Source organism: Apus apus, chromosome 2 (genome assembly GCF_020740795.1).
Source record: "Apus apus isolate bApuApu2 chromosome 2, bApuApu2.pri.cur, whole genome shotgun sequence".
Classification (NCBI taxonomy): Eukaryota; Metazoa; Chordata; class Aves; order Apodiformes; family Apodidae; genus Apus; species Apus apus.
In genome coordinates this window covers 59,435,289-59,462,041 of record NC_067283.1, presented here as the reverse complement: position 1 = coordinate 59,462,041, position 26,753 = coordinate 59,435,289, and the positions used below count along the sequence as shown (strand labels likewise).

Genomic DNA, 26,753 nt, shown 5'->3' with positions numbered 1-26,753 from the left:
AGCTTTCCCTTCTCTCTCAGTACTACCAATGAGCACCGAAAGATTTGAAGCAAAGTTTCAATGGCAAACTTCCCCATTTTGCTGTCTTACCAGATTACTGGTTGCAGGTGAACCTGGCTCTCCAGGAGGACCTGGTGGCCCAGGCATTGCAGCTGCTGAAATAAAACAAGCGTACAAACCATGGTGAAGTTCATTTTTTTTTTTTTGAGAGAAGGTGAATGACATAAATAAAGGAGTAAGTGGTGATGTCTAGGAGTAGTGGAAGCTTTAAACAGCCATAGGCCTTACATAGTAGAGTTCTGAATATCTGTGTTCAAGCCAACTATGTAGAAAGTGTGTGCTGAGGATTTTTAGAAAGCAACAGTGAAACTTAGATTTTCTCTGTTATTTAGGGTGTTAAGGCCAACAGATTGTCATCTGTTGTAGGCAGTTGAAAGATAGGGAAAGAAAGATGCAAAGTGGGGGCAACAATACAGGTCCAGGGGTATCCAGGAGAGAACACTAGTATACTGCTTGGAGTGAATATAAAAAGCTCAGTAAGAAATAGTGTTAGGAACAGAAAGGAAGTGTACCATGTGATAGCATGCTGGGGAATCTGAAGCATGAAACATACACAAAGAACTGCAAGGTTCAGCTTCTAACCACTCTTCAGTTCCTACTTTGCTGGGCACTTGAAAATAGTGTTCAGCTGCTCTTAGCTATGGAAATAGTAATAAAATACCAAATATGGACAGAATTGCTCTTCAAAAGTGAGGGAGAAATTAAGGAATGTAGGAGTATTCTCTGCAATTGCCCTTTGGAGAAATTTTAGTGAGCACATCTAGTAGCCCTCCCCACAATAAGCAAAGTCCTCTCATCCACAGCTTACTGTATACAGCAACTGAACAGACTGAAGGAGAGTAACAGAAGACAAGCTAAAGGAGTGTACCTTCTGCTTTCCCCCCCTGTTTCCAAGGGGATCAGGATCACAGTGATCCTTCAGTGAAAGTGGAGTTATAGATTCCTCTCTACCCCCACAGATGCATTCAGCAAAGAAAAAGTATTTACTATCTTCGCTTTTATTGTATCTTTCCACTTTGAAGTAGTTAATAGTCTGAATAAAGGATTGTAAGATACATCTTTAAAATGTAGTCTGAACAACTGAAGAGTCAACAAAGACTAGCCATGAGAGCACTACTGCATTCCAGAGCTTGCTTTTCACTGATCTGCAACTCTGAATTAGAAGGCTGCAATTACGCACCAGTAATACAAGTTCAAAAATGTGTGTGTTTTGTGAAACCTGGAAGACCCTTGACATCACCTTTTACAAATTCAAGAATGTATGCTCTGAAGCAGTTAAAAGTATCCTCCACAGCAGTTCCTTCATGTCAATGGCAGGGCAAAGGGGTTCAGTTCTCAGAAGTGTTCTCTCTCAGAAGAGCTATTTATCTGCAGATAAGCCCTTCCTCTTTCCCCATATTACAGTATGTGAGCTTCATATTACTGTAAGCAATGCCTTGAAGATAGGGAATAAACATCTATGTAGGTAACATTTAGTAAAATGTACATCCATCAGTGTGTTACCTAAAGAAGCTTCTTACAAAGCAAAGAGGAATATGTGTAGGAGGATGATGAAAGCTAATGGCAGAAAGAATAAGCATAAGTATAGGAATGGATAGTTAATATTTAGAAGTGCTTAATGTAAATTACACAGGCAAAAGCCTGGATGTCTTTAAGGACTTTATGGATGCTGAGGATCTGTCCCTATTATGATGATCAGGGGCTAATTCAGGTGCAGGCCTACATTTCAACATTGAACATATTAAGGATTTCTCCTTAGATATTCTTCAGAGGATTAACACTTCTGATTGATAGACACTCCATTAATAGTATTTTACTAGGCAATGATGGGAAGTCTTGCCTTGTCCCTGGGCATCTGTATAAACTGGTCTGACTGAGTTCAAGATACACCTGGAGAGGAGAAATTTGGACAGAGGGGTCTGCTCCCAGACTAGCATACTGAAGGCACAGGCCTTATCATTAGTTCTCAGGAATGGAGATATGTATTAGACAGATGTACCCAAACTTTAGGCAGGACAGATATGCACTATAACCTCTCTATTCAGTGAACAATTCCCTTTCTGTTTGTAGATTAAGGAATGCCTTGCTCTGGTTTTATGTGGCTGCATTCCCATGCTGGTCACAGTTCCCAGAGGAGGGAATCAGAGTTCCTAGCTCAGGCAGACTTGTTGAACAATGCCAGAGGAGCACAGGATCCCATCCACCAGAAACTAGTCTAAGGTCTGGACATTAACAGTATGATGCTTTTCACTAGCAGACCTGTGGCCTAAGACGAGTCAAAAGCACAAGTGTCTTGAACTCTGACACTTTGTTTATAGCCATGTAATCTCTCTGATACAAGTTTGTGGCCAACTTGTTTGCCAAGTTCATCCTCTTATGTGCCTGTTTGTGGCACATTTCACTCCTTTTCTAATCCAATAAGCTGAAAATCATTAAAGGTATAGTAACCAATCCACCCAAAGTTTTGTTTCTATTAATCATTTCCATAACAACTAGTTTTTAGAAGCAGTTCTACAGCAGCTTCATTCTAGACCTAAACTCTATTGTGGGTAGTGCCTTTATATCAGAGAATCACAAAATCATAGAATCAAATAGCTTGGAAAAGACCAAGACCATCAAGTCCAATCATTAATCTAACACTGGCCTTGTTGAACCTCATACAGTTGGCCTTGGCCCATTGATCCACCCTGTTAAGGTCCCTCTGTAGAGCCTTCCCACCCTCAGGCAGATCAACACTCCCTCTCAACTTGGTGTCATCTGCAAACTTACTGAGGGTGCACTCGATCCCCTAATCTAGATCACTGATAAATAAATTGAAGAGAACTGGCCCTAACCACCTGAACCCTGGGGAACACCATTTGTGACTAGCTGCCAGCTGGATTTAACTCCATTCACTAGAAGAATCTTGGCCCACATTAACATTTAACCAAATCTGACAGATTTTGCAAATCTCTCAAGGTGGCCTGCCTCCATTATGTAGACTTCCTCCCAGTCACAGCCACAGTAAGAGTTTTCATGTGATATGGCACTGCTCAGTGAAAACTTCTGGCAGAGAAATTGTCCCTTATGTGCTCCCAGTTTCAGCTCACCTCCCAAGGAGAAATTGGTGGAGGGCAGGAGGAGAGAGGGGAACAAACTGAATCAAGTGTGCAGATTTGGTGGGCAGATGGAAGAACAGGTATCAAAGGAAGTGGCAGTGTGTGGGGTTGTGGGTGCACGTCTATGCACTCATATATACAGTGAAAAGCACACCCTCTCACCTGAGCCATATATTGCAGGGGGTCCTGGTGGGCCTGGTGGGCCCGGTGGGCCAGGAGGTCCAATTCTTCCATAACCTGGTAAGCCAGGTAGGCCAGGTAATCCTGGAGGTCCTCTAGGTCCAACAACTGAATCCCCTTTTGGTCCCTGTCAGTGATAAAAAGTGTTTCTTTTAACGTATCAGTTTCACTGCTGCAGCTCCTTCACCTCTGGTGGCAACACTTCCTGAAGGTCTGCCATAAGACCACTGCTTAGACAGGAGTCTGTATGTAATTTTCTTCAAGGAGGCACAGATATTAAGAGAAAATAAAACATTTTACCATAAATCAAACTGAATTCAAAAATTTAAGTTTCAGAATGCTTTCTGAAAGTTCTCACGCCTATTCCTGAGTAGCTGATATCTGCAAAACTCTGGACCTCAACTCTTCTTGTGCTGAGACTATTTCCTCTGATGTTCTTATAAGAGCTTGTCTGAAGGTATATGGTGGAAATCTTTAACATGAAGTGTGTCTATGTAGGGTTTATGTCTCGTGACATGTTGTCTTCTCCCTCCTGTGAAGAAATGTCAGTTCATATCCCTTAAGCTCTCCAACTGCTGGTCTTCCAGATTAAAAAGGCTGCAACTATCCACTTTTCCAGTTTAGCAGTGTGTTCTCAGGCTGAATGAGCAGGGTTTGCACTCCTTGTGCTCAAAATGGCTTGCATCTATGGAACAGTTTTTGGATCCTGGACTAGGAGAGCTCAGTCTCTGATGGACCTCAGCTGTGCCACCCAACTCCTTGCCAGTGGAGCAGTTTCTAAACAGGGAGATTGTTCTCAGCAGTAGTGCCAGTGGGATGTTTGAAGGTAGGCTTGTTAATCTAACACTTCAGTCTCAGCTGTGACCCACTCATTCATGCTCCTTGGCACAGAACATGACAATAGAATCATGCAATGCACACATTTGTTGGCCAGATGCCAGACATAAGCTAGTTTCCAAAGAATCAGTGCGTTTGATTCCAAAACAGCTCTGGTGGCAATTACCAGAAGATAAAACAGCTAGGTAAAGATCAGACACTGGCTGAATTTTAAAGGACTTATTCAGATGGGTACACACTGTTCTTTCATGTTTTTGTATCACTGGAATAGAAAATAAGATTAATTATTTAGATGGCCAATTTCCAAGTCAGCCTCTGTCTAACTGTCTAACTTTGTATAGACTACTTTGGCCTTTATAGATATGAATAGTAGGAAGACAAGCTGTATGTATTGCCTTGATTTGTCATGCTATAAATAGCATGAATCTACGCACTGATGTAGTTGTATCAGACATTTGAGCATAGCATTACATCCATTTTTCATAGCTAATTAATTCTGTGCACAACAGTGAAGTGCCTGTGTTTATGCCTAATGCAGCTCTCTCATATTCACCTAATGGTTAGCATATGAGTTCTACAGTTTTCAGCATTATCTTGATGTTTGTTCCTTTTTAGTACCTTCTAAATCAAAACAATGGGTACTCACAAATATTCCTATTCTACAACTTGTGTGACTTACAACTAATCCTGGTCTTCCAGGTAGTCCAGGAGGTCCTGTAAGAAAAAAACCTCCATTTGGTTCTCCTTTTTCTCCTTTTACACCAGTGACTCCATTGTCTCCTTTTTCACCCTTTAAAGAGAATGTATTTTAAAACATTGAGCTGAAGTGTGATCAGAACTATGCAATTTGAAGTTACATGAAATCTCTGAGAAAAGCATATGCACAAAATCTTTTTGACATCACTTCCTTGTCTGGTGATATGGAATGAAAAGGAATGCTTTCTCTATTGAGGCTGCAAGGCTCTGTCAGGACTGGGGTCAGGAGAGGCAGGATTAGGTGGTGGCAGAGAAAATTCCTGTTTCCTGCTATTCTACCTAGCAAAACCTTGTGCTATAGCTGAAGGCAGAGAGAAAGTCAGAGAAATCACAAAAGCCTGACTTGGTGTTTTTCTCCTTCATCAAGGAAAAAGCAAAGCAAGACTGACATGGAATGGACAGATATTTGAAAATATGTGGCAAAGTGAAGATTGCTGTGCATAAGATTAGAAAGAAAGATGGCGGTGTGTACCAGAATAAAATAAGAGACACCACACAAAATTGCAGACACTTTGAACTGCATCTCTTCTGTCCTTCATTGTTGATTATCAGTTCATTTGGGGAACAGAGTGATAGGTAAGAAGCGTTAAAACACTAGGTCACGATATCTCTGTGCAAATTGAGCTACAGCAGTTGTAGTTTCCTCCTCACATTATTTCTTTCCATTTGTCTGTTGTTCTTTTTTTTCCTTCAGCTTTTTTTTTGATCTACTGTTTTTACTTTTTTGTTTTTACTGTTTTTACTGATTTACTGTTTTTACCTTTTACCTTGAGAAATAACCTTGAGAAATAAACCTGTGAATAGAAGAGGGAAAGTGCAAAGCAAGGAAAGTGCAAAGCTCCAGGAGGTCAGTGGAGATGACTACTCCTCTGAGTTTTCTTCTCTTAGTTTCCCAGTAAACTTGACTCCTTAATCTTTCTGTATGGTATGCCATTTTGCAGAGATGAAGGACTAGATGAAAAATTAGTTCTTTGTAGCCAAAGCTGTAAGGCTACAGATGCTACCCTACAAGATCAAAGAAGCCATATCAGCATGTATGGGGCACTTCATGTCACAGGAATAGCTTAGGTGCACTCTGTTCAGTCAAGCAGAAATAAAACCTGAAAACCAGATGGCATTAAATGTCCTTCAAGGAAACTTACAGTACTTTGCTTTTGGTGGCATAATTATTTTTTTTCAGATTCTCAGATCAGATAAAGCACCTTGTTCATTTGAAAAAAATTTAAAATATATTGCATTTGTATTCATTTTTGTCACTTGAAGCAGTCTGGAGAACAATGGAACATACAGAAACGAAAACCATCAAAGTATGAGTATACTTTCTTGTAAGAAATTCCAGATCACTTTAACTTACTTTATTCAGTGTGCTTATAAGATCAATAGTATTACACAGAATTGATTTTTTTCTCCCCCTATGTTAGTTGTTGCAAAATTTTTCTAGAAGCCTTTTAGGCAATGTCTCTTGTTTGAGCTGGCATGGAAAAAAAAGCATTCATTTATGACAGATAATTTTTACCAACTTATGTTAGGTAACAGTGAATTATTACTCACTTTAATACCACTGGGAAGGTAAAAAGCCTCAGTAATAAAGTGTTTTCAAAAGTAATTTTTATATAATACTGACATCTTCTATAGACTTGTAATAAACTTGTCTATGCAGCTGGAGTTTAAGAAATTAATATAATTTGTAATTGCTGATTTTCTTATCTGTTTTGTATAATTCTCCATGCTATACTATTTTATACTTAATTTATAGTAAAGAACATTTTTTAAAAAGCTTAACAGAACTGAAACACAAATGGGATATAATTACCTTCATGCTATTCATAAACTGGCTGAAATATGATGGAGGCAGAGGTGGACCTGAAAAATGAAAAAATTACAATAAAGTACAATAATTACGTGGGGTTTTTTGTGGTTTTGTTTTTTTTTTTTAAAGCACTGCTTTGGATATTACTGGTTTAAGAGTTTAAAGGAAAATTATTTACAATAATAACCTTAACCTTTAAATCTAACAGATATTTTTAGTTTGGTTTCCTAACAAAGCAAGGCTTATTTTGTCTGTCACTTCTCCACTTTATTAACTTCTGAATATCACATAAATTTATGAATTTCAGATAATTTTGAAAGCAAAGAAGGCTCAAAGATGAAAAATTCCCAGTTTTCTGGAAAAAAACCCCCACATTATCCAAACAACAACAACAACAAAACCCGCAGCTGAGAAGGTAAAAAGAAGCATCCAAATTAACTCCTTTGATGGAAACCAAAGTAAAAGGAAAACTTTCCCTATGTTTTGCCATCAGTGGCCAATGGGTAGCTGTGTCTTTCATGCAAGGGCAGTACCATAACTGCACTTAGTTAATACCTAGGGGTATGGTTCAATTAAGGACTTGTCAGTGTTAGGTTCATGGTTGGACTCAATGATCTTTTAAGATCTTTTCCAGCCAAGGTAATTCTGTGATTCCGTGATAACTGACAAGCGAAAAAAAGAGTGTTGCTGCTGTGCTGCTGATCATAGAATAATTGTTACTTGACATTTTTTCTGCAATAAAAACCAATACCAGTACCACTGGTTATACCAGCAGTGTTGTGTTGTCTGCCAATGATAGTCAGCCAAAGCTGTCAAGCCAGCACAAAAAGCCCCAAAAGCCTTCAAATATTCTGTTTGGCATACACTTGGAAAAAATACTGTTTTGTAACTGCCCATAACAGCTCAATGCCTTTTCTTCAAATGTGTTCTGATTAATTTTTTTATCTTTGTGTCCAACATTATGCCAGCCATAGGACTCAGATCTCAGTACGCTATCTCAGATAAAATTAAGTCACATAGACATTGCAAACATCTGTACTCTGGGACAGAAATGCATTTCTGCTATGGTAGCTATTTTGCTTTTATTCCAGCCCTGCCAATTATACCTTGCTGCAGCAATTTGCTTGATCCATGCTAGTGGATGAGGATCAGATAGGTGGAATGTAAAGGTAGGTGTCCTTCTCAGATGATGCTTAGCATTTATGTCTACAGTAGGCAATATCAGAGTTCTTTCTAGGATGGCCAGCAAACAGACTAGGCCTGGCCAAGGTATAGGAGGAAGAAGGAGGTCACGATTCAAAGTAGATGTGAAAAATCTGTAATAGGGAACAGTAGGCTCTGCCTACACTGGTAGTTAAACTGCATTTAGACAGTGCTTCAGCCCTGAGGTAAAGTGGCAGAGCTTCCATCCATACAGCTAAACTGTCCTCATCATTCCTGAAGCATTACACCAATCTCTGGCTTAAGCTATCCCCCAGATTATTATATTGTCTGGGAAACTGCTACTTGTTTCAGGCAGAATCGAGGCCAGGAAAAATGGGCACAATTAAATTGCAGGACAGTTGTCCTCTGTGTCCTGGGTCTGTTTATTTTACTAGTATAGACAGCCAGAGAAGTCTGCTTGACATGGCATCTCAAGAGGCAAACCTAATTCAGTCCTCTTCTATAGATATTTAGTGGGGGCATTTTTGGGCAGGACATTAGTAAGGTTCCCTCTCAGTCTTCTCAAGATTAAACAGCCTCAGGTCTCTTAGCCTTTCCTCACATGACAGATGTTCCTGTCCCTTAATCATCCTTGTAACCCTCTGTTGGACTCTTTCCTTCATATCCCTGTTCCTCTTGAACTGGGGAGCCTAGAGCCGGACACAATACTCCAGATGTGGTCTTATGAGGGCAGAGGGAGGAGAAGAACCTCCCTTGACCTGCTGGCCACACTGTTCTTAATGCATACCAAGATACTACTGGCTCTCTTGGCCATGAGGGCACATTGCTGTCCTATGAGTAACTTGTCCACCAGGACTCCAAGGTCCTTCTCCAGGGGGCTGCTTTCTAGCAGGGCAACCCCTAGTCTATATTCGTGCATGATGCTTTTTCTCCCCAGGGGAAAAAATGTGAAGAAAGAGCACAGGACTCTACACTTATTCGTGTTCAGCCTCATGAGGTTCATCTTTGCCCAGCTCTCCAGTCTAACTAGATCTCACTGAATGGCTGCACAGCCTTCACGTGTATCAGCCAATCCTCCCAGCTTTGTATCATCAGCAGTCTTTCTGAGGATACTCTAGCCCTTCATCCAGGTCATTGATGAAGATGCTGAACAGGACTGGACCCAGCACTGACTCCTGGGGAACACCACTAGTTACAGGTCTCCAACTGGACTCTGCACTGTTGGATCACAACCTGCTGGGCTCTACTGTTTAGCCAGTTTCTAATCCATCTCACTGTCCTCTCTTCTAATTCACACTTCCTGAGCTTATCCACAAGGATGTTATGGGAGACAGTGTCAAAATCCTCACTAAAGTTGAGGAAGACAACATCCACTGGTCTCCCTGCATCTACCCATTCAGTCACACCATCACAGAAGGCTATCAGATTAGTCAAACATGATTTCTTCTTGGTGAATCCATGCTGGCTACTCCTGCTAAACTTCTTTTCTTCTGTGTGCTTAGAGATGACCTCCAGAATGAGCTGCTCCATTATCTTTCCAGGGATGGAGCTGAGGCTGATCAGTCTGTAATTGCCTGGGTCCTGTTTCTTGCCCTTCTTGAAGACTGGTGTGACATTAGCTTTCCTCCAGTCCTCAGGTACCTCTCCTGTTTTCCAGGACTTTTCAAAGATGATGGAGACTGGTCTAGCAATGACTTCTGCCAGCTCCCTCAGCACACATGGGTGCATCCCATCAGGGCCCATGGATCTGTAGATATCAAGTTTCCTTAACTGATCTTTAACCCAATCTCCTTCAATCAAGGTAAATTCTTCCTCACTCCTGACTTCTTCTGTGGTCTGGAAGGTTTGGGAATCCTGAGGGTCGGCCTTAGCAGTAAAGACTGAGACAAAGAAGGCATTAAGTAACTCCACCTTCTCCATATCCCCCATCACCAGAGCACCCACTTCATTCAGCAGTGGGCCCACATTTCCTCTGGCCTTCCTTTTACCTCCAATGTACTTGAAGAAGCCTTTCTTCTTGTCCTTGACTTCCCTTACAGTTTTAATTCTAAGGAGGCCTTAGCTTTCTTTGTTGCATCCCTACACCCTCTTCTCAAATGGTCAGTCCCTTCTTCCATGATATATAAACTTCTTTCTTCCACTTAAGTTTGTTCAGTAGTTCCCTGTTCAACCACGCAGGTCTCCTGGCTTTCTTACTTGATTTCTTACTCTTTGGGACTTTCCAATCTTGAGCTTTGAGGAAGTGGTGCTTGAATATTACCCAATTATCTTGGGACCCCTTTCTTTCCAGTACCCTATCCCACTGGATTTCTCTAAGCAATTCTTTGCAAACACCAAAGTTAGCTCTTCTGAAATCCATGGTTTTAACCTGTTAGATGCTCAGTACCTGCTGCAGATGATTCTGAACTCTACCATGTCATGGTCACTACAACCAAGGCTGCCCTCAACCTTAATGTCTTCTACGAGTTCTCCTTTGTCAATACTAGGTCTAGTAGTACACCTCTCCTTTTTGGTTCCTCCACTACCTGAGTAAAAAATATATCATTAATGCACTGCAGGAACTTCCTGGACTATACTTGCCTGGCTGTGTTGTCTTCCTACAAGATATCAGGGTAATTGCAGTCACCCATGAGAACCAAGGCCTGTGATTGTGAGGTAACTCTCAGTTGTCTGTAGAAGGCCTCATCAACATCCCCATATTGATCCAGTGGCCTGTAATAAACACTCACAACAGTGTCCCTCATATTAGTCTTCCCCTTAATTTTTACCCATAGGCTCTCAACCTGCTCTTCATCTACCCCCAGGAAGAGCTCAATACATTCCAGTTGCTCTCTCACATGAAGAGCAATTCCACCACCTTGCCTTGCTGGCCTATCTTTCCTAAAAAAGATGTAACCATCCATGACAACGTTCCAGTCATGTGAGCTGTCCCACCATGTCTCAGTGATTGCAGTGAGATCATAGCCATGCAACAGCACACAGATTTCTAGTTCTTCCTGTTTATTCCCCATGCTGCATGTATTAGTGTATAAGCATTTCAGAGAGGGAAAAATACTAGCATGCTGCCCCACAAGTGCTGGGCCACAACACCCAGGCACCTCTCTAGCAAGCCAAACTGTATTCCCATCCCCCTTCAAATCTGGTTTAAAGTTCTCTGGATGAGCTCTGGTAACTCTTGTCCTCTTGTTGCCCCCAAGATCATTTCCAGGGGCCTGGTTCCTTCCCTAACCTCTTCAAGCCTAGTTTAGAGCCCTCTCAATGAGCCCCGCTAACCCCTGGCTAAGAATCCTTCTCCCCCTTGTTGACAGTTCTACACCATTTTTTGTTAGCAGACCTGGTGCCGTGTAAACATCTCCATGATTGAAAACCCCAAAGTTCATCTGACAACACCAGCCTCTAAGCCATTTGTTAATCAGCTGTGTTTTCCTAATCCTTTCAGCTTTTCCTGCCACTGAAGGAACTGAGGAAAAGATCACCTGTGTTCCTGATCCTGTCAGCATTCGACCCAGTTCTCTGAAAACCCTTTTCATTGCCCCAGGACTCGGTAACCTCATCAGTGCCCACCTGCTTTACTACCAGTCACACAAGAAAAGGGTGAAACTTCTTCATACAGAAAAGAAGGCCTCAGGACACGCAAACAAGCCAAAGAATGGATTTGGATGAATGTGAAAACTTCTCTAGAATGCCAGGTTGGCCTTTTGGGGAATGACTTGTAGCAACAAAGGGGGTTGACTATGGTCAAGGGCCAGCATACTGCAATGATTAGCAAATCTTCAGCATTAGGCAACTGGGTTTGAGACTATGGTGCAGTGAAGTCTCCTCTGCTGTTTCTCAATTTATATTCTTACAAGGCTTCAGACTGTGTTCCTTCAGCCAGAAACACTGGGGTAGTGCTGGAGCACTGCACATGTTGTTGGAACATGACACCTCTGGACACTTACTACACTTGCTTCTATACAGAGTAGCTAAATAAAATGTGGACTGCCATTTACCCACGTTTTGTGTTGGCTTCATATTTTTGCATGGTATCAATTAACAGAGCCTGTTTGTTAGGGTGGAGAGGCATTTTGTAAAAAGGAAAAAAAAATCCATTGCATGAACAAGTACCACAATTCAGAAAGATTTTTTTATTGCTGGAACTCAACAGATACTGTAGTGGAAAGAGCTTCAGCCATCCGTCCCTCAGAAAATGTTTTGAAAAATTCCTGTACTTTAATCATGTTCTACTACCCTGCAACTTCTGACTTGTGAATTTTCACTGTCCAAGATTATGTTGGTATCTCTGAGCACTAAACAACTGGTTTGCATGAAAAAATTATTTTAGCAACTACATGAATGAGTAAGAAGCAAACAGGAATATTTTTTAGAACAGCAACAAAATTTATCTTAGTTAATATATTTTTAACTTCACAAAATACTGAAGCTATTTGATCTATTTGGATTCAGTTGTCAAACAAGCTAATAAATCTGTTATTTTAGGAGAAAGGTGAATTCAGCTTTCAGTTTAACCAGAATTCTTGTGTTATTTTCTCTAGCTGCAGTTTTACAACAAAATCATAATCCTCTTGTAATCATCTCCCTTCTGAAGCACCTGAAATCACCATAGGCAAAAATACTTGCAGGACATTAATATGCATGAAATACAAAATCTATGAGGGAACAGAAATGTTCATGGTGGATAAACCAGCACAGAAGAGAAAATGTTCTTAATTTCTGTTTATTAATGCTTTTTGCCTCCTCTTTGTACAAGTTCATTGATGACTAGGAAGCACTAACCACTTATTTTAAGGCACTGGATATTGATCAGAACAAAAATTAATGAAGACAACACTAGAAAACAGTAGTGACAGGATAAGAGGTTATGGCTGTAAACTGAAAGAGGCTAGAGTTAGACTAGATATAAGGAAGAAACTTTCTAGAATGAGGGTGGTGAAACACTGAAACAGGTTGCCCAGTCAGGTGGGAGAAGCCCCATCCCTGGAAACATTCAAGGTCAGGATGGATGGGGCTCTGAGCAACCTCCTCTATTCAAAGAGGTCCCTGGTCACTGCAAGGGGAACTAGATGATTTTCAAAGGCCCCTTCCAACCTGAACCAGTCTATGTGATTCTATGAAAAAAATTTATTAGAACAAGCAGATGTCCTCTTAAAAACTACCAAAATATCATCTTCAGTGAACTGAACTGTGTCTTTGGAAGAAATACAGAGATATCCATAAAGTTTTGTGTTTATTATTAACACATTAGAGGAAAAAGATTATAAATATGGTATAGCAACATTAATTTGATATACTGCTCCTTCCATTTAAAATTATTTCTGACCAAAGCCTTATCTCAGCATATGAGATTTCAAAAATGTATAGAAAAGGAAGAGTTTGTAATAGCAGTCTTTTGAAATAGATGTTTGTTTCTGCAACTATTTTTGTGTAAGAATGAGCAATGTGTATAATTTTTTTATACAAAAAGGTAAATCTTTGGTGCAGAACATCTGTTGTGGTGCTTCTAGCACTGGTGAAATGGTATTTTTAGTTCACACAGGCTTTTCATGATTATCACAAATAAAGCATAGACTATTAAGAAGTTGTTTGAAATGGAGATAATCAAGTTCCACCTCCTGCTGGAAGAGGGGCTATCACAAACGAACTCAGAACGCTGAAGTAAGTTACCATGACATGGATAGCACTGGGTTTTAGCCCATTTGGCCCAATAAGATTCACAATAAAATGACATCTCAGGACATAGACGTAATGTCTCTAAGAGTAAAAAAATCTCTGACTGGCCAGTTACATTTCAATATCCATTCTTGTACTTAACACATTCATAAAACTCACAAATGTGCAGTACAGATACTTTTTTTCAGAAGACATTTTTTATAACATTATGGAGTTTATTGTTCTGTGTGTCAGTTCAGAAAGGAAGCTAGGTATATAAGTCTTTAGGCAGGTAAGGTTGAAGGGGTAAGTATCACTGAATTGTTTTTTTAAGTTAAACATGTATTCATTTACAGGATGTCAATGACATATCAGACTTAGTATACCTGGTGGTCCTGGAGCCCCTCTGTCTCCCTTTTCTCCTTTGAAGTCCACTGGACTATGCAGCCCCCAGGAATCTCTGCTTGCTTTAGCACCTGCCATAAAAACATCATAAATTCTTGAGAACTTGAAAACAGCAGAGACTATAGCTGTGACAACCAAAATTACCATCAGTGAGAGCAGGCTTTTCCATGTATGTGGGAGATGTGGCTTCAGTCCCTGTATACTTGTCTTGCTCTCGCCATGAACATTGAATGGAATAATTTTTTTCTTTTAAGTAGTTAAATAAAATGAGGAAAAGCACTGACTCTATGTCCTCTGTGATCTTGAGGAGACCTCCTTCTCCATTGTGTTCTACTGGACCGGAAGGAAGCTTCCAGTTGCTCCATGTGGATGCTCTGTTTTAAAGTCCCAAAATATTTTCTAGTTCCACGAAGCTCTGAAGGGGCAAAACTGGCACTGAGTTTTCAGATACCCTTGGAACTGAAGGGCTTCCACACAATTTGGTCAAGGGTGCAAGGATTTCAATCAGCAATCATAATTTTTATTTATTTTTTTTTGGTGCAGAATTGCTACCTGCTTCCCTCTGCATGTATCATAGAATCATAGAATAGTTAAGGTTGGAAGGGACCTAAGAGATCATCAGGTTCCAACCTCCCTGCTATAAGCAGGGACACCTTCCACTAGACTAAGTTGCACAAAGTTTCATCCAACTTGGCCTTCAACGCCTCCAGGGAGGGGGCTTCCACAACCTCCCCAGGCAACCTATTCCAGCACCTTACTACCCTAATGGCAAAGAATTTCCTCCTGATGTCTAACTCAAATCTCCCCTCTTTCAGTTTAAAAACATTACACCTTGTCCTGCCACTACCCTCTTTGGTGAAGTTTCTCCCTATCTTTCCTGTAGGCCCCCTTCAGGTACTGGAAGGCTGCTATGAGGTCTCCTTGGAGCCTTCTCTTCTCCAGGCTGAACAGCCCCAACTCTCTCAGCCTGTCTTCACAGCAGAGGTGCTCCAGCCCTTTGATCATCTTTGTGGCCCTTCTCTGAACCCTCTCCAACACCTCCATGTCTTTCCTGTGCTGAGGGCTCCAGAGCTGTACACAGTATTCCAGGTGGGGTCTCACCAGAGCAGAGCAGAGGGGCAGAATCCCCTCCCTGGCCCTGCTGGCCACACTTCTTTTGATGCAGCCCAGGATGCAGTTGCTCTCTGGGCTCCAGCTCACACTGGCAGCTCATGTTGAGCTTCTCATCAACTACCACCCCCAAGTCCTTCTCCTCAGGACTGCTCTCCAGCCATTCTCCCCCACAGATTTGACTCTCCATTGTTCTGAAACTTCCTTCCATTAAAAGGAGTGAAAACTAACAAAACTTCACCAGCCTTGTGACAGTTTCCCCAGGGCCTTCATGTGTGGAGTTTCTTCTTCCCCATTAGTCTTCATTCCTTCTTTGTCTGCCTGTCATGTTTTTGTCTTAGCTACTCCCATACCTCAGAAATTACTTTATTTTCAACAGGCCTCACCTTCCTATTGAAGGACAGGATGAGAAACATTTATTCTGTCTTACCAGGTAATTCAAACCCCTCCCCTCCAAAGAGGGGTTAATTTCCCTCAGCAATATTCTCTGGGAATACAGAAGCCATCCAGGAGTGGATCCTGCCTGTGATAACTTCCTTTCAAGCAAAAGTATGGATGTTTCAATCACAAACTCAGTTGTTTTGGTATGCAGCACTCAGAGAAGGGAAGTGTTTTGACACCATCAGTCAAACACTGGAGGAATGATACTACTTGGCTGCTTGGTGGGATGTAGTATCAGGTGGACTTTAGAATTTGCTTCTTAGGAGCATTGAAAGAGCAGAGAGTAATGATTTGGTTGCTCTGACAGGTGATTTATAAGATTAGATCTTGCAGAAACTGTGTTGCCCTGGTCAATTTATAAATCTCTTTCTCCAAATGGCAGATCTAGGCTTATTTGTTCTTTGATCTACATGTTGAGATGGGACCAATGTGTGATCTTACAGTTTCACCAGAAAAGAAAGTGAGACCACATTATTTTTTTCCTCTTCTTTTTTTTTTCCCCTCATAAACTCAGTTATGCAATAGCCAAGAAAAAACAAGAAGAGCTTAACTAAGAAAAAAACCCACATGTCATTTAAATCAAGGTACAAGAAAATAATTACTCACCATGGAAATTAAGAGCTGCTTGATTTCCAGGATAAGGAGTGCTCACCTACAAAGAAATCTATTAAAATTATCCACACCCCTTAACTAATGCAAGTGCATTACTTGGTGTGGCTGAAAAGCCTGGAAAGCTTGCATGCTATCACAGTAAATAAAACAACTCTTGGGGATCATATCCAGTTTGACAAGATCCAAGTATTAACTGATCAAGCTTTTTTCAGGATTGTGCTCCCTTTAACATGCAACATGCTTTCAGCAAGAGGGTAACAACATGCATTTTGGAGTCACCAGCAAATCCAGCTCTCAGTCATGCCAGTGAAAACTCATGCCATCAGAAAACTCATTCTCCAAGAATAATTCTGAATTTACATCACTGCATTTGAAAGCAGGATTTTATTTTTGACTGGAAGATAACAGACTGTGTTGGTAAATTTTTCATCAGACCATGGCTATGCCTACTGTCTGTTATCGACCTATGCTCCAGATGCATTGAGACCACAACTGGGAAGTTATTGTAGTTTAGCCTGTTCTGACACCAGCCACCTGTAACACTGGACATGCTACATACTTTTACTGCCTGTCTTCAAAATAGGGACAGTGCAGGAATTAAAATGTGGCACCTGGGAAATGGACAAATCTCAGAACTAGCTAGCACTGTTTATATCATAGAATTATTTTGGTTGGAAAAGACCTTTAAGATCATGCAGTCCAACTGTTAACCTAGCACATTGACAAGTCCACCACTAAACCATGTCCTTAAGCACCACATCTACATGTCTTTAAATACCTCCATGGATGACAATTCAACCAGTTCCCTGGGCAGCCTCTTCAAGTGTCTGACAAGCCTTTCAGTGAGCGCATTTTTCCTAATGCCCAATCTAAACCTCCCCTGGTGCAACTTGAGGCCATTTCCCTTTGTTTTATCACTTGTGACTTGGGAGAAAAGACTGAGATCCACCTTGCTACAACATCCTTTTGGGCAGCTATTGAGATATAAGGTCTCTGTGTATATGAATACAAACGTAAGCAAGTGTATGAAAAAAAAACCTGAAAGTGCTGCATTTGGCTTATCTTGAAGCATTAGCTCTTAGAAGTCTTACTCACATGGATAACTCCATTAACTTCAGAAGTTCAGTTCAAATGAGGAAAACTTGTGGGGTTCAGTCTGTAGTTCTTTATCAATACTCATTTATGTAGGCATGTATAGCAGACTTCTTATTTATAAACTTGGATAGGTTTAGGAGATTATTCACAAACGCAGAACAAATCTATGTAGCATACTCAGATGTACAAAGAGGTGTTTATAAGTACAAGTTTCTATTACTAGCACACACAAAAGTTACTGCTACTATTCACTGATTGTAACCTTGAAAAGTAACTTTTTATTATTATTGTCTGAAATTGAGCTAAAATAGGCTTGTATTGTTTGAGCCATTCCACAGTTGAGGCTGGAAGGCATGTATGGAGATTGTCTAGATTCAAAGCAGGATCAACTACCTTGGGTTGCTAAGGCTTTGTACAATCAGGTTTCAGAGGTGAGGCTAATCTGTATGTGATTATGGACCTATGTGATTACCACACAGGAATGTTATACAGTGGGAACAGGAAGATTTGACGGAGGAGTTCAAAGAAATGGAGGTGATAGATCTAAACTGTAGAAATGTAAAATTACCACAGAGTAATGACTATTTAGTTCTAATTAACAGAAAGATCCATAAGCTGGGATCCATCTTTCTTTAGCAGTAAGGGTAGGGTTATGATGAGTTTCACTGCATCTACTATGGTGTAAGACAAGAGCTGCTTCTTGAAAATAAGAAAAAAATAACTGGAATGGAGAAAGAATTGGATAACTGAACTCTGTTCACAGTTCATTGCAGGATGTAATTTCCATGATTCATCAAACAAAAATTGCATCAGGATGTTCTGAAAATATAACACCCGCTGGGTTAATATGGTTAATTTTGTGTATATAAACCCTTGAAAATCTGTTATCTTGAAGACTAGGCAGAACACATCTCTTGTGCAAAGCAGAAGGCAGGGGAAGAAAAGCTGCAAAGCAACTGTGGTTACATATATAGCTACTCTGGTTACATACTGTCATGGCCACGCATTTTGCTAAATGCAGATTCTATATGTGACTTACTGGCATTTTGCAATGAGGTCTGGGAGACACTGGGAAAACAGTCTGTTGAAAACAGGAAGGAAAATTTCAATGAACTTAGGTATACTACAGCAGATAACACACCAAACAGATCTAATAGACATGATGGGCCCAATCCTGGAAACAAAAATTAACACCTCCTGAGAAGAGAGCCAAGCTTGCTGTCTGGAAGCTCTCACAGGTCAGATAGCAGGTCCCACTCTGTGTGCAGGGCAAAACTCTTACATGACAGTGGCTCTGGCTAAGAGATCCCTTCCTATGCATATATGCAAGGTAAACTGTGTTGCATGAAACAAGTTTTGATGTTTCATTTTGCAAACTGTTTCTAGAGCAGCTTATTTCTGCTACAGAGATAGACCGGCAACTGATTCCCTGTTGTACTTACTCCTTTGATATAAACTATACGTCCTGGAGGACCAGGGGGTCCAGGGGGTCCAGGCAAGCCAGGAGGGCCCTTGTAAGAGAAAGTGAAAGAAGGAAGATATTAGACACATCTTTTAACATGCAATACAACTAAGCCTACAGAAAGGAGGTCAAAGGGCTCAGAGAGCCCCATTTAACCAAGAAGTTTAATGATAGCTTGAGGGGAGACTGAGCATTCAGTTACAGGCACCAACCTCCTTTTTAACCTGAAGCACTTTGCAGGAATAAAGTTGTCTAAGGTGGTTGTTTCCAGGGGGAAAAAAAAAACAATGCAAACCATTGAGCCCACAGCACTGAAGACTGAAAATAAATTAAAGGCAGTGGATCTCATCAGATAGCTGAGACTGGTCTGGAATTCTCAATACTGCTGATATTTTCAAGTGCTGGTCAGATAACTGAACACTGATTAGCACCTTCAAGGAACCCTGCTAGACAGGAGGAGTGACTATTTCATTGACTAGATCACCTCTCATGATCCCTACATTTTGATTTCTGTGCTAACACAATAAAATACCGTTGTCTTTTTTTGTCCCAGCGTGTCTCTGATGCAGATTAAATATTAGCTGCTGTATGGGCACCATTTTTTTGTACCAGACATTGACATCTGAATAACCACACAAATTACTCTGCTACTGTGAAATGTATTGCTTATGTTCAGCAATGTTTATTGTTCTGTAGTCCAGTCTTCATGCTTGCCATGTGACCACTTGCATGAAGTCTTGTAGAATAACAGACTTGCAACACCAGGACCTTGGTTCATCATTTGTCATTCCATAATTACAGGTTGTAGGTGGGAATAGACGCATTATTATCTGTGCAGTTGTCATTATTCTGGATACAGTCAATGGCAGCTAAAGCAGATAGCAGATATTAGCAAGTATCTCCTTGCTAGTAGAGTAGATGCCACTTCACTATGATATGGTCAAGTGTTGTTTGTACCTATGCTAGATAGCTAGGAGCTTACCTTCGCACCATGAGGGTTCACACAGATGGCCTGGATCAGCAAGTCATATACAGAAAGAATTGCAAACCCAGATCATCTGCTATTTAAAGCAGATGCTATCACGTAACCACACATACAACTGTTACACCTGGAAGCTGATACAACTATGCATATCTGCAGTAACTGTCCAGATGGACCCAGAAATTGACTTTCAATTATTATTACCAAATGGGAAAAACAGCAGAAATATATGTTATTATTTCTAGATACTTTCAGGTTTTTAATCCTGTCATCATTGTAAAGGAATTCAGATAAACCAGACTTGATTCAAGATTTAAACAGAATTTTTTCCCAACTAATTGCAATAAACAAGAACTTACAGTAAATGTTTTGCCGCGATCACCTTTCATACCTCTCAGTCCATTCAGTCCTGGGCGGCCCTGAAATAAGTAAAAATACTGTAGTATGTGTCAAAAGCAATCTCCTCTATCTTTACTCCACTTGAGAGCATAATACATACTGGACGTCCTGGAAAACCAAGTTCTCCTTTAGGTCCAGCAGGTCCTATTGGTCCCTAGACAAAAAAAAAAAAGTGTTTCTAAGGAATATATGGAACACAAATTTGACATACATTTGATTATTTAGAATGAGAGGCACAGTTTTATATTTGTGTTAAAAATCAGTCTATGGATGTCTGCACAAAATGCACAGAATGTCCTCTCTACTTGCTCAGCTAATCTTTCTCAGAAGCTGAGGCCTCGCTCTGGCTTGGAAAAGACTGGTTATTTTAGTGAAGTCTGAATTCTCAGCCTTTTGTAGAGTGTGCAATTCAAAACTCAGTCACTGTGTATCAAAGAAAAATTTAATGTATCGAGTAGTAGAAGAAAAGGCAGTTAGTGGTCTATGCTTTGTAGATTTCTTTCTAATTTGTTTTGTTTTTCCAATTATTTTTTAATCAGGCCCTTGGAGGTTGGAGTTGGCCTCTTGTCTCAAGTGAATTATCACATGACAAGAGGAAATGGCCTGAAGCTGTGCCAGGGGTTATTTAGGCTGGATATTAGAAAGAATTTCTTTACCAAAAGAGTGGTTGGACAGTGGAACAGGCTGCCCAGGGAGGTGGTGGAGTGACCATCCCTGGAAGTGTTTAAAAGAAATAGATAGACTGCTTGGCAACATGATTTAAGCACTGAACAGATAAATTAGGTTATGTTTGGGGATTTAGGTTATGGTTGGGCTTGATGATCTTCAAGGTCCTTCCAAACAGGATGATTCTATGATAAATACTGGAATGTGCTGCCTAGGGAGGCTGTGTAATCTCTTTCCTAAGAGATGTTGAAGACTTGACTGGGCAAATCCCTGAGCTAAGTAGACCTGCTTTGGCAAGATAATTTCTGAAGTTCACTTCCATTCTACATTATTCTATGACTCTGAGGTGAAAGGATAAACTCATCTTGCAGTTATACAAGGAATTCCCCTTCTGGTTAGCCAGGACAGCCCCCTCAAGATATTCTAATACATAGTATAAGAAAGCAGTTACTCAGCACTCATAGTCCATTTTAAAGACCACAGAAACTGATGGCAAAATCTCCTGCACACCTAGGTGCACAGAAATGACACCTACTAACATTCACTTAGGCATAATAGAGACCAGGCTATATCAAAAGCAGAAGTAAAAAAACCCTTAATATCCTTGATGTTTGGAAGAAAGAAGACTATACTAGAAGAAATTAACTGCTCTTCTAACATTACTGAGTCTCAGCAACTGTTCTTATATGTAACTAATTTATTGTGTTTTGATACAACATTCTGTGTTCAGTCAAAAATATCAGGCCAAGTACCTGAAAGAAGCTTTTAAATCCTGATTTTGGTAAATGGTCTAACTCTACTGCCTGATTTGCAGCTTCCTCAGATCGAAGGCAGGTGCAAATTATTGGCACTGACAAAAACTGAGCCTTATGTAGTTGGTTGTTTTAGTATAAATCATAGAAATATCCTATAATTTAGACTGGAGGAGACCTTTAGAATTAATCTAGTCCAACCTCTTGCTCAAAGCAAGACAAACATCCAAGTTAGGTCATGCTGCTCAACACCTTATTCCACAATCCACCATCTTTCTGAGCACCTATTTCTGTGTTTAACCACTTTTATTGTCAATATATTTCTTTATATCTAATTGGAATTTCCCTTGCTGTAACTTGTGATCATCGGCACTTGTCTTTTTCCTGTGCACCTCTGAGAATGACCTGACTTTGTCTGTCTATAATTCCCTTTCAGGCAGCAGCAGGGAGCAATTAAGAGCTCCTCTCAGCCTTTTATCTTCAGGGTTAAGCAAACCCAGCTCACTCAGAGTTGTAAGTTATGTGAGTTTCTGATGATATTTCAGTCTGTTTAAACAGTAACTGATACCCTTGTGCTACCAGAATTTAAATTCTGAAACAAGTCAGTAGCTTACAGCACCACATATGTAGCAACCATGTTTTTTTTCTGAAGGACATTGATCATGCTGAAGCATGAATACTGCTTATCATCCCAACACAGAAGGAATAACAAGCTAAAAATTAAATACCTTTACTTTTACTATTATCTGTAAAACCAAAGCAAAATTAAAAAAAAAAAAAAAAGAATTCTTAGGAAATGTCTTACCATTGGTCCCACTGGTCCCACCACTCCAGCTTCACCCTGTTGAGGACAGACAAGCACAGAGCAATGTCAAGGAGAACTCTTACAGTATCCAGCAGAGGAGGCTGGTAACAAGGGCACCAAACACTCTGGAGAAACACCACACAGTATTAACTCACCTTCTCCCCTTTTATTCCTAGTATTTCAGTTAAAGATCCATCAGCAGCAACTGTAGCACCTGGTTCTCCCTTTTCACCCTGCAATTATCAAAGTTGTTTTATAGTGTTTACAAAGCAGTTGTCAGTGACTCAGAAGTAGTCAAAGCAGCTTTACTGCTGTTCAAAGCATGATAGATTAGTCATGCTTTGATATCAAACATAAAGTGATAACAATGTGATGTGAGTAGGATGAAGATTGTTTTTGGGGAAGAAAAGGGATGATCTTTCTTAAAACATAATAAAGCACACCAAAAATACTCTGCCTCTGTACATCTCCCAAAATGCTCCTAGGTGTCTGTGCAGCTTCATTGTGGATCCCAGCTTCATCACTCTTGAGCATAACCTGGTGTTCATGCCTCAGAAACAGCCTCAGAAACACCCCTGTGTTTTTGGTAACTAGAAAGGATAATGGCTTCAAAGTTTTGAGTTCCTTCCAGTGTGTACAGCAGAAGCAAAAAACAAAACAAACAAACAACAACAACAACAAAAAAAAACAACACAAAAACAAACAAACAAAACCCCCCAAAAACAAACAAACCAACAAAAAAAACACAACAAAAAACCACACACACACACACAAAAAAAACTTAGCAAAAAGCCCAAATAAAAAAACCCCCACAACCCAAACCCCATCCAACCAGTTTTGAAGTTGAGCTTGATAATTTTATGCATCCCATAAAAGACAGGAATCCTTATGACAAAAGGCGAGTGGTATTTGTGCCCTGAGATGTTTCCTTCTGAGCAATGAAGCATCCTCATGAGCTAAACCTGCCTCAGCTCAATGTCCCTCAGCATGTCTTATATTTGAGAACAAATAGTGGCCTTTGAGAATAAATATTCTACACTTGGCTACTTCACTTGGCTAATTACAGTCTGAGAAAGTTGGGGTTGTTCAGCCTGGAGAAGAGAAAGTTCTGGGGACACCTTAGAACAGCCTTCCAGTACCTGAAGGGGGGCTATGGAAAAGCTGGCGAGGGACTTTTTTCAAGGGCTTGTAGCAAGAGGACAAGGGGTAATGGCTTTAAATTGGAAGAGTGTAGACTTAGGCTAGACATTAGGAAGAAATTCTTGACTTCGAGGGTGGTGAGACACTGGAACAGGTTGCCCAGGGTGATTGTGGATGCCCCATCCCTGGAAGCGTTCAAGACCAGGTTGGATGGGACTCTGAGCAACCTGTTCTAGTGGGAGGAACTAGACAGTCCCTTCCAAACCAGACTGTTCTACGATTCTACAATTTCTAAGCCTATCTATTACATGTGAGAAAATGAGGTCAGCTACTTACAAAGAATAAGCAGAAAGTGTTTTTGTTTTTCTTTTTGTTATGCTGAAGATTGTAATAACTTGGCTGTTCCTCTCCCCTACTTCCTGCAGGTGGATGAGAAGGGGACGAAGAACAGAACAACAGCTGCAACATTTACAGATTAGCAGTTCTTAGTCACCTCTCAGTAGTGCTACAAAACCCCATTGTGAAGAAATCAGAGAAGGAATCCTAAGGAGAGAGCTCCCAAAGTTTTATACTTTCTTTGGGAATGGAAAACTGTAGGCAAAGCCCTCTGTACCAAAGGAGGAGGAAAACACAAAACTTGTTTTATTTTGCCTGTTGATTAAGATCCCAGGGTGGACAACAGACTTGCAGGAAGTGGTCAGCTCATGTTTCATGTTTATGCAAACCTATTCTGATAAGTGCATACTGCACTGCAGAATTTCTACACTGGGGCTGGAATGTCAGCTCTCAGTGTCTAGGACAACTTGTCAGCTACAAACAACTCACCACTGGCCAGATCACCACTAGACATTTCTACGCCACTGTGGGAAAACAGAACTTAGATTGTGCTTTGTTGCAGAGGAGTGCGAGAAAAGCAGTGTTAAACCAGATATTGTGCCTTGGTCCTGACAAGTAGGCAAATTTATGTCTGGTAGGGAGGACAGGCCCAACTCACTGGCAGGAAGGAGTGCTTTGCTGTCCTTGTCTGCTTATCTTCAAACCCAGGTGCCTAATGGCTACATGGCCAGACTGGGAACAACATGTGAAGAAAAGCAAAGGCTCTGAGGTCAGAACTCATGCAATAAAGGCCTGGATCTAAGCCTGTATGACTTCATCTGGTGATTTGCATGCAAAGCAAGCCCTGGGCACTAACAAATCTTGAATTTACATATGAAGTGGGCCCTGGGGGTCTCCCTTACATTTTTCTTAATTAATTAACATTATTAGTTTGTTAAGAACCAATCAATACACTAGTTACGACCTAAGAACGACCTCATCAAAAGGTAATAAATCCTTTGTTCTGTGAGAAGAGCACCTCCCATGGAATGGGTGGTGGTCGTACACATAAACACACATAATCCTTCAGTCATAAACCATTGTTTAAGACTTGGGACATTAGACTGTGTACTCCAGCTGCCTCCAGCACACTGCTATACAAAGGTTGTTGGATAGCAAGGGAGCTGTAGTCTGAAATCCTGTGGTTTCAATGGGAGAGTCCCCCTCCACCACACGTCCGTGTCACACACACACACACTTCAAGGCTTTTTGACCTCTTGTGACAACCGCTGATTTGCCACCAGGACGACTGCCCCCAGATTGGCAAAAGGTGCTTGTTCAGCTCCATGAGCAGAAAGACCAGGAGCAGCAAGTTCTGCTCACCATGCTCTGATTTTTGCAAGGACACTGTGTATGTTAGGGAGTTCAGTTGGATGAGTCACACAATTTGTAACATGGGTTAGCCGATTAATCTTATACCTTCATTGTGTATGGTCTTCAGAGGTTTCCACCTTGTGCTGCAACTGAGTTCAGTTATCTCACAATTAGATAAAGACAACCCAATCAAATGCGAGGAAAAAAAAAATAATAACAACGAGATTTTGAAGGATGTACTTTTCCCTATGCATTTTCTCTTACCTGTTGTCCTTTGGATCCTTGTGATCCAGGCAAACCAGTATCACCCTTTGGTCCCTGAGGGCCCTAAGCAAAAACAAGTACACAAATACATGGTAAAATCTGCTAAGAATATGGAGCTAGGACATTTTACTCAATGCAGTTTTAAATAACCAGAAAACTTGACCTTGAATTACTCTAGTTGCAATCTAAGAACTCTTTCAAGACTAAATTGCAGTGTGAATCAAAACATTCTTTAAAACAAGTATCATATGGGGAGAATCTGTTAAAAAGAACAAAAAAAAAGAAACCCTGTTGTTTATCACAGTGTAGATTTGTCACGAGCCGATATTGTCACAGAGGCTACTGGGACTTATGTGGGGAAGGAGAGGAACTGTTTCCCACAAGATGGTACACACATTCACAAAGACAAATATGCAAACATTAATAAGAGTGGAAATTCAGCCTAAAATTATGTTTCTTCTACTCTATTCTCTCTCTCCCTGCAATCATTCAGCCAGCGTGTTTTTCAACAGAATTTATGAAGCTATATTTTTAGCAGTACTTAAAAAATATATTTTTATCTGAAATAGAGATTATATATTTGAAAATTAGATTATTTCTCTATCTGTTTTGTGGTGAAAGCATTCTGCTCAGCTCACATTGTATTTTAAAATCTTCCATTATTAGTGTATTAAGAAGCATTTTTTTTTACCCACCAAGAACTAAATTCAAGTCTACATGATTCCTACATTAGTGAAGAGAGATAGGAAAGACCCAAGGTAAGAACAAGAATGGTATTTTATGTCTGTAGACAGATAGAGAGGCTTAGAATTCATTACATCACTTTCTAAATATTATCAGCTCTTTTTAAAATGAAAAGTATTTTTCAGGAGATTTTTCTCCCCTTTCTTTGGCTTCCTATGCAGTCCACACTACCCAGGACTTAGTAAACAACTTTCTGTAGAAGTTTGGGCAATTTGGCAGTATTTTGTCAAAATCATTTGGGGAATAAACAGGAAGAGTTAGAGGTCTGTGTGCGGTCTAAGGGTTATGATCTGGTAGCAATAACAGAGACATGGTGGTACAGCTCACACGACTGGAATGTGGCCATGGATGGCTATGTGCTTTTTAGGAAAGACAGGGCGGGGAAGCGAGGTGGTGGAGTTGCTCTTTATGTGAGAGAGCGACTAGAATGTATTGAGTTTTGTACAGGGGCTGATGAGGGGCGAGTTGAAATTCTGTGGGTAAGAATTAAGGGACAGGGTAGTATGGGTGACACAGTTGTGGGGGTCTACTACAGACCTCCTGATCAAGATGAGGAAGTTGATGAGGCTTTCTACAGGCAGCTGAAAGCAGCCTCACAACTGCAGTCCTTGGTCCTCATGGGAGATTTTAACT

At 40.6% G+C, this 26,753-nt stretch overlaps 1 protein-coding gene across 2 annotated transcripts in view; it reads right to left on the bottom strand.

Annotated features, from left to right (window-relative positions):
• LOC127381637 (collagen alpha-1(XV) chain-like) overlaps positions 1 to 26,753 on the bottom strand; it is a 133,996-nt gene that overhangs the window by 9,091 nt on the left and 98,152 nt on the right. For both annotated transcript variants that reach the window (XM_051612185.1, XM_051612186.1), the window contains exons 16-28: positions 25,377 to 25,439; positions 22,439 to 22,516; positions 22,284 to 22,319; positions 20,161 to 20,214; positions 20,021 to 20,080; positions 18,660 to 18,728; positions 18,257 to 18,298; positions 16,117 to 16,162; positions 13,941 to 14,030; positions 6,745 to 6,794; positions 4,855 to 4,965; positions 3,321 to 3,465; positions 91 to 155 (exon numbers count right to left, since the gene is read on the bottom strand). In XM_051612185.1, coding sequence (XP_051468145.1) covers positions 91 to 155; positions 3,321 to 3,465; positions 4,855 to 4,965; positions 6,745 to 6,794; positions 13,941 to 14,030; positions 16,117 to 16,162; positions 18,257 to 18,298; positions 18,660 to 18,728; positions 20,021 to 20,080; positions 20,161 to 20,214; positions 22,284 to 22,319; positions 22,439 to 22,516; positions 25,377 to 25,439 — 909 coding nt within the window. The remainder of the gene's footprint in view (positions 1 to 90; positions 156 to 3,320; positions 3,466 to 4,854; positions 4,966 to 6,744; positions 6,795 to 13,940; positions 14,031 to 16,116; positions 16,163 to 18,256; positions 18,299 to 18,659; positions 18,729 to 20,020; positions 20,081 to 20,160; positions 20,215 to 22,283; positions 22,320 to 22,438; positions 22,517 to 25,376; positions 25,440 to 26,753) is intronic.